The 14,685-nt window shown below is 33.4% G+C and overlaps 1 protein-coding gene across 6 annotated transcripts in view; it reads right to left on the minus strand.

Moving 5' to 3' along the window:
• LOC122571058 (fasciclin-1) overlaps positions 1-14,685 on the minus strand; it is a 384,771-nt gene that overhangs the window by 56,458 nt on the left and 313,628 nt on the right. For all 6 annotated transcript variants that reach the window (XM_043734279.1, XM_043734278.1, XM_043734277.1 and 3 more), the window contains exon 7: positions 13,605-13,765. In XM_043734279.1, the coding sequence (XP_043590214.1) occupies positions 13,605-13,765 (161 nt within the window). The remainder of the gene's footprint in view (positions 1-13,604; positions 13,766-14,685) is intronic.

The following is a 14,685-nucleotide window of genomic DNA, read 5'->3' on the forward strand; positions in this document are numbered from 1 at the left end:
GTATAGAAAAACGAAATACACAAATTAATTAATCTTTTATCATACTTACTATATTTTTATTTGGGCTTGTTAAATAAAATTTAAGCCATATTGGCTTGTCATTTATAGTTCTTCCATTATGGAAAAAGTTATCTATTCCGTGAATTAATATCGCGAAGAATAAAAGTAAATCGATATTTTAAATATTAGTCATCATGAAAATCTTGGATAAAGTTGGAAGCGAATTGAATAATAGCTCGTTTTTCTTGCATTTTTTATGTTTTCCTATACTCTCTATTTCAATCTCTATGGCAAAAATATTTTATTCTAATCTTAGCCAGTAGTCCGAATGTTAATTTTTCTTCCCAAATACAATTTCGTTGCCGTTAAAATCCCTAGTACGTTCTTTTGAACTCAAACTTAACATTTGCCATTTAGAAGAGACGAAATGGTTGAAAAGAAACTATAACACATCACTTGCCAATCTATCTAATTTTTTACCGAACCTAGAAGGACGTGAATTCGTAGTTGCGAACTTTTCCGCAATAAATCAGTCGAAATTCCGCGGCGGCTTTGTGTGAATCACAATGTGCGAGGGCTGTGCTTGCCACTCCTCTTCCAGGTCGATTAATAATTTATCGTCGACTGTAAATTTTGGCCAGCGTGAAATTAATAATGCAGCATTTTATACGTAGCCACAGACGAAATCATATTCCCTGCAAACGTTTCTGCAACCATTTACCTGACCGTGTGCCAGAGCGGTTAGATCATTTCAATGCACCACTTTATTCGAAATTTACCGATTGATAACATTTTTTGGTTCTTTCCATATTTTTGAGGATTTTGAGTTTTTGATGACATTTGAGCTGTTCAAGACACCACGCTGATGGCAAACACTGTCTTTTAGATTTACCTTAGAATATCCCATCATTTGTGCCATCTTCTTGCGACAAATAAAATTAAGGAAGTAGATCATTTGGTTTTTGAGAATTGAATATTAATCATATTTTTGCAATGAAATTAAGAAATTAATAAAAAGTAGTCATCACCTTGACTTCTAAGAAATTTATTTAGTTTGCCATTTTTTGACATATCCTCTTTGATTTTCGTTCGCGTGTTTAAAATTTAGCGATTGATGACATTCGATTCCTGTCTCTTAATTAAAAAAGAGCTTTGGTATTTCAACGGTTTCGGAAATTCTAAAAGCTGCTTAAATAGGGGATACTCGTTAAGATACAAGTGAACTCTTCAAAATAGAAAGCTAGTTGAAGGAAAAGTAGTTCTTTCTCTTTTTTCGTTTTCTTTGGCGACTTATTTTCTGACTGTGGAGAATGGACTCGAGTCGGTGAGTATGTGTACGGGAAATTCGTATGTATCTATATACAAGTGTAATGTAATCGTGTTATTAGGTATCTAAGGTAGAGTTCTCGTTCTATGCACGGATACACGAAGGAATGTTGTCCATCGTTATCTATTATGCCATCTTATTAAATTGTAATAAAAATTTAGTTTGGTAGATAATTAACATTTTCATGCTCCATGTTGCGCATATGGAACATTGTGCTTTAATAACTTATTAATTAACTTAATGATAAAGGTTTTTATTACTGATAAAACAAAATCGTACTTTTATAAAGTACTTCAATAATTTGAAAATTAAAATAAGAAATTTATGAAAATTGGAAAGCCTGAAAATCTCTAAAACAATTTGGATTGGGTGTCGTGGAAAAATAATTGAACATAGAAAATGTTAGAATTATTTTGGACAAATACACTTTTGATTTATAGTATGTGTTGTAACTTCGAAAACGAGAAAAAAAAAAGAAAAACAGAAAATTCAAATAATTCCCAACACTGTTGGGAATTAAAGATTTCAATATTTGAGGAATTTAATAAATTGGAAATTAATAAACGAACGGAAAATAACCACATCGTGTTAAATATTTCAAAAGGTGAGGTTCCTGTTTACTTTGCAACGAATAATGCAAAAAACGTGTGGTGTTGCAATTTTCCCTTGGTACAAAAATTAATTTTGTCAAAAACTGCGCAATATCAGTTTGAACAGAATCAAGGGGTAATCGGTTTTTCGGCTTTGTTACGTAACTGCATATTTATTTATCGAAGTAAAGAACATTGTTAACTGATCGAAGTTTGTCATGCCTAAAAGAACAATAAAAAGCTTCGTTCACTATAAATAACTGTTGTTGTTAAACGAGAAACAGTATTTAGTATGTGGTGATTCTTGAAAATTAAAATCTATTATATCTTTTTTCGAGCGGAATAATAAACGAAAATCCAAAATTCGGAAAATTGAAAAAAGAAAACAACACTGCAATAATATAAAAAATATTCTGCGCATCTGTACGATAAGTCTATTGTGCCTCAATGTACATGAAAAACGGGGATAGTTAAAAAATATTTTACGGAATATTCTTAATCATACACGTTCGTTCTATCGGATTTTTGTACCAATTTTGTGCAATTTAAACAATTAAAATTATTTGAAACGTTTAATGTAGAATTTAAAAATACGATGAGCTTCTATTATTTTTTACCTCTATGTTATATAGATTGAGCTATATCCTCCCATTCATTAAATTTCAATTTCGTAACTACTAATAAAACAAAACACTATTGTAATCGCAGTGAAACAAACAAATGTTCCAGCTATCGTGATGAAATTTTCTACCAAAATAATTCCAACCAAAAACAGTCAAGAAAATTATTTTCATACGATTCCCTTGGTAGTCGCAACCCATACTTGTGAATCCAACACCACATATGTGTCTCGAATAAATTCGTATAAATCCCACCGAGTAATTTGACGTGAGATTATTCCTGAAATTTCCTATGAGCTACGGACGACTTTCCGTTCGTGTTTCCGTACATGCTGCAGTCACCCTCGTAAATGTATAATCGTGTCGGCGCACATATGTCGAAACGTGTCTCTCGTTCAAAGATGCGTGAACGAAAGGCGAGAGAGCACATTCCAAGGTACTGTAGAGTATAGAGAAAAAGGGGTGATTTGAAGGGGGACGTGAAAAATCTAACAGAAACAGGGTGAATACTGCGAGCAGAGGCGAGAGAGATCTGCAAGTGAAACACACGAGGCGGTGCAGTGACGGCAGAACACGGGTTTTCTGTGCTCCCCTACACACCAAATCGTTACTGTGTGTTTTGGTTGTCTTTCGTATTTTACTCATACTTTCTCGTTCGAAAGTATCTCTTGCTTGTCTCAATGCTGATTTTCGAGCGAACCTGAAATTAAGTGATTAGTACGTCACCTCCTGAAACGAACGCGAATTCGAAAAATATATTTGTCACGCCAAAAGAAATGTTTCTCTTGGAAAAGAGAGAATTTTCGTTTACGGATCCTTCTGTCTTTTTGTTTTTCTCTTTGTTTCTTCATTAGAAAGAAATTCTTCCTTTACGTTCCTACGTAAGAATCCGCGGCGTCGTTTCAGAAGGACGCGAGGGCACAAATGCACAACACAAAGAGTGGACCGTAATTGGATCAAAGAAAAGTCGTGAAATATATGGACATATGTGTGTCGTAGAAAAAGCCTCCGAAGCCTTCGAGGTCTCGACAAGAGAACTCCTTTGATCCAACGTCCGGTCCAGGGAGAATCTGGTGCAGACAGTAGGCGAGACGTGCCGAGGATCATTGCTGAAGAACAATCGATATATCGCATGTGATGACAGCTGTCTCGTGAACATTCCATTTTGCTGTCCTGTGTAAAACGTTTGTGTATACAGATATATATATACATACATATATATATCTATACATACACAGACAATTATATAAACACATCCATATATGTATACATATGATGATATCGTACATGACGTGCGTTACGATCACGAGTGACAGTTTTTTTTTTTTTTCGGATGGAGATGACGATGAGGATCGTGTTGATTTCTATCGATAAAATACGCGAGATGAACGATCGTGTGACAAGTGATTCGTATTGGTTTCGAAACTGTGAAAATGGAACTGGATCAATGTTTTCTTTATCCCGCGTGTACATATCCGACTTTTATGCGTTCAACTTTTATGTATTATACATAGAGAGTATCGATAGACGGGAAAATATCGTCCATAAAGAAATTTCTGGTATCATCGTTTTCGTACGAAAGGAATTTTTTCATTTCACCTTTTGTCGATGGTAATTTGTCACAACGTACGCGTAGATTATAATGGATTTAAAAATGGTAGCAAACCGGCACAACGTCCTGATTGGGATACGGGAATAGAATTCCGCGTACCTTTTATGTCTTTTCGAACGGAGAACGTTATCGTTCCTCACGACGATCCATTTCCAATACAGCAAAAGAGTGAATAAACGAATTAGTGAAATACGCTGGCGGTACAATTTAATATTGTTCGATACTCGATGCATCGATCACGTAGAAGTGAACACACCGAATGCATCAGGAATTTTAGCAGGCTTAAGCTCGAAAGGGTTTCCCCGTGAGTACTTTTTAAAGTATCCTCGAGAGTCTGTTTAATACGTATTTACTTTCGCATCTTTTATTTATCTGCGCAGATCGAAAATTATATTTCCAATGGAATAAACTGCATTATATTGTGATATAAATGCAACATTGTAAGAGTGAAGCGAAAAAAGCTGCTGTATAAAAACATTTATTTCTCCCGCTAGACTTGTAAAACGTAAAAAGGAAGATTAACCTAATTCCTCTATTAAGGAAAACGCAGAAATCGATGGTATTACAATCGATGGAAATAACAAGTTAAGCTGAAACGTCAATTATCGCTTTAGCAGTCGGATCTTTGACACTCGTCAGAGATACTGCGACAAGTGCTGTGTAATTTAAATTCAAAAGACTATGAACAGGTTCTGTAACACCGGATCCAGCAAGAAAATCAAAGCAAAAACTTGCTTCCAATGTAATTACAATGGCTACATAATTAAGAGCTACGAGATTCATTTAACTTGTAATCTTTGGTATTCATAAAGTAAGCTAATTCAACTTGTCCTTTGGTCTACAAAATTAAAACGAGGATTACTGAAACCAAAAAAAAAAATATGATCCGAATGTAATAATGTCGAATAACGCATTGCACCTCGTATAAGCTGATTTCTTCCACCTGTATTTTGCAATTTTATTCTTGTTTTATTCTGCGTTCAATTCTCGTAATAGTTTTATATTTCATAAACATATTTATCATATTTTTATAGAATTAGCAGAGATTATAAATTCAAATTAGCTGACATAGTTACAATGAATTACATAATTAATCCTTTGAAGAAAATGGCAATTTATTTTGTCTAAACCTGAACTACGTATAATTTTGATTTGATTCTTCAATATATGTATAATTTAGTTCAAGTTTATGGTAATACCATAATGCTGTCAATTTATGCCTGTCTGTCTATCAATGTCTGTAAGCTATATCTTGCTATAAATTAGGAACCAGGTCAGAGTCTAGGTTTATAATTAATTAATGTATTTATGTATATGAGCCAGAGTTTATGTCTACGCTAATGAATTAATAATAGGTATACTATAAAGATTCTTCTAAAATAAGAACAAATTCGACTCTATATTAATACGAACCCCTCTCATTTTATTTTTTCACCCATTAACAAATCCAAAAATTATTAATCATCCTCAACCTTAATTAAACGATCGACTGCCAGATCAATTTTGTCTCGAAATTTGTTCCCTCAATCTTGCAACGAGCAACGAGAGTCAAGAAACGTAGTCCAACATGAACGACTATATTCTTGAAATCTCTCTTAAATCGAAACACGCCTCAAAACAACGAAGAAACCGTAAACGCGACAACGAGCTGATTTAAGCGCGTGTCCTCGCGGCGATCGCCACAGAGAGAGTCCCTCGTTTCTAATTGGCCTAACGAGTAACTTCAGTTTAATAACTTCCAAACGGCGCCGCGATGCAGTCAAAGGGTAAAAGATGATGTTTAACGATAGAGCACGTGGCGTGCACGGTTCGCGACAGCGTCCAATAACGCTGTTGCAGCAGAATCCGGAGATCAAGAGCGCGAACGCAGGATTTAGACGTATTCTCTAGGAAGGGATGCTAGCTCGCCTTTGCTATTAACTCGTTTTTACAGTGTACACGAGGCGCGACACGAGAGTGTAATCCGATTTAGCAAGGAAGTACAAAGGTACACACCATCTCTCGTCGAGAGCAGTGCGCACGTACTTTGTCAGAGAAATAGGAAGCGAAAGGAAGGAGGGAAATAGAGGGATTACCTGAGGAATAAACTGTTAACGTTAATGAAGTTGGCTAACCGATGTACCGATATACAGACTCTGGTAAATATAATATTGCAATTTTTCGAAATAAATAGGGTAGAGGCATCGTAAATACTCTGAGAGTGAAGAGTGTGTTATGGGTCCATGAGATATACCGTTTTCTATTAGATTATGGTTAAAGAAGATGAGTCTGGCGAACTTCGTATATCAAAGCAATCAAATAATATATAAAACGACAGTTCATCCATAATCATAGAAAAACCATTCGTTCTATTTCACGTTAGTAAGATACTGATTAAAGTAAGTTTCTGATTAAAGCACGAACGAGAATATTTAAAAGAATTAAGAGTAGAGAAACTGAAATTGTTTTCACAGTTCAATTAAATACTTCTACAATCGTTTCATTATTTCGATATTCTATAATATTGTTCTGCAATGTCTATTGATTGTATTCAGAAAACGCGACGATGCGGATAACATTTCATAATGACAATTAGGACACAATAAGATAGTGCTTATTAATTTTTCGAATGGCTCATGAAAATGATATAGATAATAATATTTTTCTTGACTGCACTTTTACATTTAACATCGAAATAAAATTATTCTCTCTGATCCTGTAGTTACCATCGTTAGATATATTATTATTCACGTTCTTCAATAGTCCATCGATCGAGTGACATAATGACAAAGGTGGAGATTAGAATCGTTACGATACGATGGCTGGCGTCACTCTGTCATGGATAGAATCTTTACGAGTTTCGTAAAGCATGACCCTTTTCCTCTCATCTCCGCTCGTGCTTCTTCGAGAACACGCCTACCGTTAGCTTATCTTGTAAACGGGCTACAACGATGCTCTTGCCTTCGCTTCGTCGCGAATTGATAACGTTAGCTCGATATCTCTGAACGTTCTAGAGAGATGTACGAGGGCGGTTCAATTCGAATTGATAGGAGAATCCTTGTCGTCAAGGGATTGCATCTGTATGTGTGTGTGTGAGAGAGTCTCCTTTAGAAATGAATTTGTTAAATTTGCATGCGAATCGATGGATTTTCTGCCGTAATTTACTTGGATAGCAGAGCAATCACGAGGAACTAACCTTTCCTTGAAAAATATAATTTTAAACAGCGAGTTTAAAATTATGCAAAATATGTGTGCAAAAATGTATAAATAATATTCAGTTATAACAGACATTAAAAAATTTAATAGTAAATTATATATTTTAGAATAAAGGATACACATGGCTCAACGTTGTTATTTTTTCAATATAACAGTGTTCCTTTCCTATCCTTTTTTTTTTTGTGAATGTTATTAATCTTTTTTTAAAACATCGTGACTGTAACTCTAGCTATATATAGATTGTGGATGTTTACGTACTTATGAAAATCTTATGGGAGCAAAAATATCCAAAAGTAAGCATACTTGCAGTAAAAGTATATTTGTTATATAATATCCACTAGGTGACACTTTCTGTTTTGATTTTATTTTCTCGTTTACATTTAATAAAAATAAACTTTTCCACTGTCATACGAATAATACGAATAATAATAAATTGTACAGACTATAAATATAGCGATAGCTATGACGTAACATAGATAGACCACTGCATGTGTTATTGGTACATATATTCGTATGTATAAGATCAAATCAAGCGAAATTTTCCAAATTCGCTTCAAATATGTAAGAGAAGACATGTTTTCGAGAAATTGCTTCACTTTAAAATGATATTACAATGGGGGCTCCCGAGATACACGGTTTTAAAGGGTAGGAGATATATATAATCAGTAGAATGGTGACTGGCAAAACCGCAAAACACGGTGACCTGCTTCCGTCTGCGGAAATACGTACGTACGTCGTATGTACGATGAGCAGTACGAAAAAAAATGCTGATTCAGCTTTCACCGGCTATCGTGTAGATACGTGCGGTAGGTCAGTAAAGATGCAAATAGGAAGCACAGGATGAAAGATTCAAGTTTATGCTCCATGTAAAATAACCGCATTTCGGTAACGAAAAATGGTAGAGACGCGAAACAGATGGTTTAACTACTTGCGTGACCAATACAATTTGTTGAACAAGTACTTGCTTCTATTTTTTTGCAATAAATTAGTCGGGTTGAAAAAATGTGAAAAAATAAGGAACGAATAATACGTAACTGTTTGTTGGAAAAAATGAAAAAAGAAAGGAAATTTAGAATTATGTATATAGTACTCGATTATATACATTTAAACATTTAACGCAAACATATTTTCATGTTTAAGGTATACAATAAATATTCTATTCCTATTACGTTTTATTTATCGTTGAGTATCTACGAGTATTATTAATTTACGAGCGATACAGTAGGAGAAGAGCCTCCTGTGTTTGTTCATTATTTTAACTATATCTACTCTAAAGAAATTTCTTCGCCAAAACGAAATCTTACGAATTCTTTGAAGTGTATTTAATCCGAAATTGTTTGACTTACAATTAGAAAATATCCGGCTTTTCTTTCTTGCGTGAAGAAGCTTCACTTTGTAAAGATCAATTTCCCAACTTTAACTCTTTAAAACTGACTTCTACGAAGTAAACAGTAAAGTCGTTGTAGGAAGAACAAATCTAATATCTCGGAGCTGAAATAGACTTCAAAGGAATTAAAAAGGGGGAAAGGGCGCTTTAGTGAAATAAATCTTTATATAAAATACGAATGCAAAAAGAAGGTTTGTCCGGAGGTTAAAAATATGACATTAGTAATATGTGAAAAATTCATCATGGTTACCTTCCCAGTACTCTATTTTTCGATTGAAAAACTTGTCGCATAGAAGTTTGAAATACCACGGCCGTTCCTATCGATAGCTGTTCGTAATCGAATAACAGGAACGTGTGTAGCGTGATGCTTTGGTAAACTATCGGAGTATTTTAAAGCACCTGTACAAAATTAAATGAAGTCACTTGTAGAGTAATATGTTCAAGCGATTTGGTTGAGAAAAAAGAAAAATATATACATGTAAATCGAATAATATATATTTTGAGAAATTTACTCGTTGGATCCTATGTGTTTCATTATCAAGTTTATTATTGCTATCTATGTAAGGATATTTATTAATATTGGTAACTTATAACTTATAACATTTCACTAACAATGGTATGTAGTTAAATTATACAAGAGGCTTTTGTTTGTATTTATCGAAGCCATTTATTAAAAAACATTTTTAATTGGATTCAAATTACGTTGTATAAAATGCCAGAATTCGTTTTATCGTACGATAACTATCTATAATAAAAAAAAAGAACATAGACGTCAATCACGTTACGAATAATAGAATGTTATTATTGCTCAAATTTTTATATTGAAATTGAAAGACCAGCTTCTCTCGTTGGCATCTAAAATTGAAATGTCAAAAAATTCCAAATATTATTTAATTTATATTAATATGAAATCGGACTATCATTTTTTTGTTAATTTAGCATTTCAATTCCTGTTAGTTTAGTAATAATTGAAATTTATATCTTGCAATATTCGGGATCAAGCGTGCAGCAAAAATTGAATCACTTTGTCAGATGTCACTCATCTAACATCGTAAAAATAGATCACAAAAAATTATCCTTCCTGAAAATCTCTATTTTATGGCGTAAATAAAAGGTATGGCGTAAAATTGTAAGATAAAATATTACCGTAAAATAAAACTTTAAGTATAAAAAAGACAATAGAATGGTTGATTTATGTAACTTTTTAAGTCGTGTACTGTTCCTTGATTTTGATATTGAGAGATGTACTTTGGCCCAGTTTTCTACACTTTTCTATTATTTATAGATGGTTTCATCTTTATGTAACAGAAGATTCGGTAAATTTTAGTACTTAATCAGATTCAGTTTGGAATTTACTTTTTTCCTTACCTTAATCTAGGTAGGTAAAAATACCGTAACCGAATTTATCTTGAAATAGGTTAAGCTAATTCTTCTTCGACCTAGCTCGAAGAGTTCCTCTCAAGCTACTGCAACAGCTAGGTACACAAACTTATCGCACCGGCATACGACAAAAATCATAACAAAGTTTCCAAACGCAAATAACATTGTAATTTAAAATGCCGCGTAAAGGGTTTGATAATACGGCTACGAAAGTAGTGAGAAAATTTATGGGATCAACTGAAATTTCATTTATAAATAATGTAATAGAACGTGGAGCGAAAAATTACGGAATACCCTAGCATAATGCAATTTTTAATTTTACGTGAATGTTACATATATATAATTGACGACAGCTCATAGTGAAACAGAAATTTTTCACCACGTTCTAATCATAAATTACAAAATTGTAGCAAGAAAAGAGAGGGCGAAATGGTAATTTATGAAACATGACGATTTGAAATCTGCAACTGATGATTTTAAATATGCGCGAAACGATGTTCTGTTCGGGTTTTACCTCTCTGATTGTTTCCATGGAAATTTAAATTTGCATAAATATTCGTTGTCTGTTAATTAGGCCGGAAAGTTAGCAAGATCGTAGGAGGATTAAAATCGACCCGAGAAGTTATTTTGTTTTCGGGGTGACGTTTATTGTGAATTCTGACTGCGTGATGCATTAGAGAAGCATTAGTATTCGCGGTCCCGATGCGTTCGTACACTCTGAACGTGATATGGCGCGTGGCGCACGATGCACAGGGCACAGTGCAATGTCAAAGGATCTCGCTTGGCTCTATAGATACGATGTAATACAACGCGAACGTGTAATCACTGCCAGTTGCGACGGTTGTGTACATATATTTTGACACATGTTACATAGCCACGAAAGCCACATCACTCAAACCGAATGGGGTAATCGTTATTGCGCGAAATTTGATGGACTGTTACTCTGAAATCCAGGTCTGCCTCCCCTGTATTTGTCATGGGAATTCTTGTTAATGGGGATTTAACCCGTTCATTCTACCAGTATCGATCGATATTTATTTTCCTCCACGAAGAACATGCTTGATCACATTGGAATATTATACTCTTTAATTTTTTATTCGTAGATACTTTAATTCAATTAACGAGTGAAAATAATATCTATTACACTTAATCATCCAGAGAAAGTTGTGCTATCTATATGTATGTACATACAACTACTATGATTTTAGATATCGTAACAAGTTTGTCGCATTAAGTAAGTAAATAAAAAGATGAAATTATTTTGTTGCGCTCCTTTAAACATCTAGTCTTATGATACGATATTGTGACTATACTCATGGAAATTAATTATTTGTATAACTTCGATCTAATAAATTTTTTCATTATGGTACAACTAAATATTCAAATGGATAATATAAATCTGCGAGAAATCCTACATTCAATTTATTTCATCATAAATTATAAATTATATAATTCACATCAATCAGTAAATTATAATAATCGAATTATTGTACGTATTAAGATAACATTATAAGATCCGACTGTTTGCAAAGCTATAATTGAAAAATAGTATCATTATGGTACGGTTCAAGTATATAAAAGATTTCTGCACGACTATTAAAATTTCAATCGCATCGTTAAGTTTCTATCTTGTCTCCAAAGAGCTGCCTCTCTATAATATTCCATAACACTGGTCGTATCGATACACGTTTGAATGAGATGAATCGTATCGTCGAGAAATCTAAATTATTGATAGGTGATTAAACTTTTAACGTCTCAACACGGCCAGAACGCCGCAGGCTGTCTCGAACAAAGCCGAATCCATTGAGATCGAAGGCTTTTGAAACGCGAAAAAGAGGGGAACGAAGAATACCAACGTTTCGACCAGAGGTAGTTCCAGAGAGCTTTCATACAGATATCAAAAGGAACTCGCGAAATAACGTTCACGACAATAGGGAAACTCACCGTCATTCTTTCGCCAGTCTACCAGGCTCTGAAGGCACAATGCGGTAAATACATTGCGAGTCCACTTATAAACTAGCACCTTAAACAACTTCTACGTTTACAATTTCGAGACAGAGTTGAAAAAGAAATATCCTCCCTTCGATTCGAATATGCAGAGGTTAATACTTTATCATTTCTAAGATTTAGAAAATTTTTTATATTGTTCTAGAAAATTTAGAAAATTCTTTTCTTCGAATTTTTATATCCTAGTCTTACACCTGATTCAACAGAAAAGAGGCTCTTAAATCCATCAAGGATCAAGCAGTGAAATAATGTTTTGAAGGTGGTAGATCGCAATATCAAATATTATCAAAATATAAAAAGTGTATTAAATAAAAAGAAGGGCTATGATTTGAAAAAAAGACACAGTTTATCATGTTGCTGTGAGATACTTCAGTTTCTTCAAGTTTCATAAAATTATAGCGTCTAAGAAGAAATAGTAAAATAGTATGAAACAGATTCTTGGAATTCTTTTTCATAATCACTATATAGGTTCGATAGAATTCAATAATATGAATTTATTATGAGGAAATCAATGGAAGATGTTGGAAATAAAAATTAGTAATATGTTGCGTTAACACGATAATGATCCTTAATGAGTTAATGATTCTAGTATGAAATTGAGTCGAAAATAAACGAAAGAAATTCATAATGATATGTTGTACAAAATTTTATAGTTCTATATAACCTTATTTGCAATTTGTGATAATACGACGATGTGATCAATTTTGGAAATATCTAGATATATATAACATTCATTAAAATACTCGCCCACTGAAAGAATGATCAACACAGAGTTTCACTTTGCATAATTATACGATAACCACAGAAAGTATACTATGTTTATCATCTCTCTGAATCAAATTAAAATAACTTCCTATATATTAAATGAATGAATCAACAGCTTCGCTTCATAAAATTGTATTACGTACAGCGAAAGTATAAATTAGTAAATAGCTTTAATAAAATTCGCATTATTATCATAAACAATTGAGAGTCCTCTATATCCCTGAAGCATATTAAAACAAAATTCTATAATTTAGTATATTCCATTGGAACGAAGAATTAATCTTTTGAAAAAATATTGCCTGTAAAAATAGTTCAACTCCTTATTAACAAGTATTACCAAAAAATCGATTTATTTCAATTTCGCAGACAAATGGTCTAAAATCGTGCATTTCGATTTGGTCGGGTCGAATGTGTGAAACAAAAGATCACCTTTCGAGCTTGTTCCTGCACCGATTCCGCTTAATTTGCGCGACGAGACGTTAGGCAAATTCATATTCGGGAGTAAGTGTCATTATTTGCGGCAGACAATGGGACGAGATGAATAGATGATGATGATGCGGCAGTAAGACACGTTATCGTCGTACGATTGACACAGTCGTTTCGATCCTCGATAAAAGATCGATTACCGCTTTGTGTATCTGCCATTAATTAAAAAAAAAAAAAAAAGAAAAAGACAAGGTAGTACGTAGAATAAATAACAGAAGATGGATCAAGCACTGACCTCGAGGAAGTCCTTCACTGTGGTATCGACGACCATAAGAGGTCGTTGAATCAAGTGGACTACACCGTTGCGCACTGGAATGTTCGGCTTAATTATTTCTGCTAACACGACTCCGGTTGGATGGCTCACGTCACCAACCATGGTATTCGATTGCACGTAAACTGAAAATATATTAACAATTATTAAACCGAACGATACATTATGCTTGCACAAAGTACGACTAGGTAACACTGCTGTGTAATTGATTACGAAGCGAAACGATCGCCAAGATTAATTCTTTGGTAGATAATTCCCGGACTGATTTTATGTTCGATTAAAGTCGTTTCTGGTTATATCGCGATGTTTCTCTTATTATGTATTTACTTATCGTTGAATAGATGGTGATTTGAAAAGAGAATTCAATTATTTTGAATTACGATGAAGAATTGGTAATTAGTAATATTTAGTAAAATTAGGATTTATTATTATTGTTTACATATATTATAAGTTTATATTATATGTATTTGATATTTACACACCTAGGAATCAGTGATAATTCCTAGTTAATAAGGCAGTAATTATCAGTTAATGATACAATCGGTAATAATTACTAGACGTTAACTTCTAATGCGCAGTTTTCATAAAACTTGAGACATTCATAAAGCAATAAAAAAAATAGAAAGACACGTATTTTTTAACCGCTGTAATTCAAGTTTAGGGGATAAAACTACTATCCAAAGTTTCGCTCCTCTGATGTTATCCTAGGCACTACCGGAGATAGGGAAAAAGTTTTTCAAACAAATATTTTATAGCTTCTGACGGACAATAATATGATATAAGGGTCCGTATCATGAAACTTTAAAAGATAGTCGCAGCTCTCAAATTTACTTTCAAAGTATACTCAGTCAGATGTCATTATATCTCTGAAAACTTTTAACTCAATTTATCAAAATTTAAGCTAAAATCAAATATTCCTTCTATATATATCATAGGTTAAGAACTTAATGGCAGTGAAGATAATTTAAGGACATTAAGAGGCAGCGAAACTTCCTAATATATATAGAGCGTCTCACTTAAATTCAACACTTAAATTATTTCATCC

This window comes from Bombus pyrosoma, linkage group LG9 (assembly GCF_014825855.1).
Source record: "Bombus pyrosoma isolate SC7728 linkage group LG9, ASM1482585v1, whole genome shotgun sequence".
Lineage (NCBI taxonomy): Eukaryota > Metazoa > Arthropoda > Insecta > Hymenoptera > Apidae > Bombus > Bombus pyrosoma.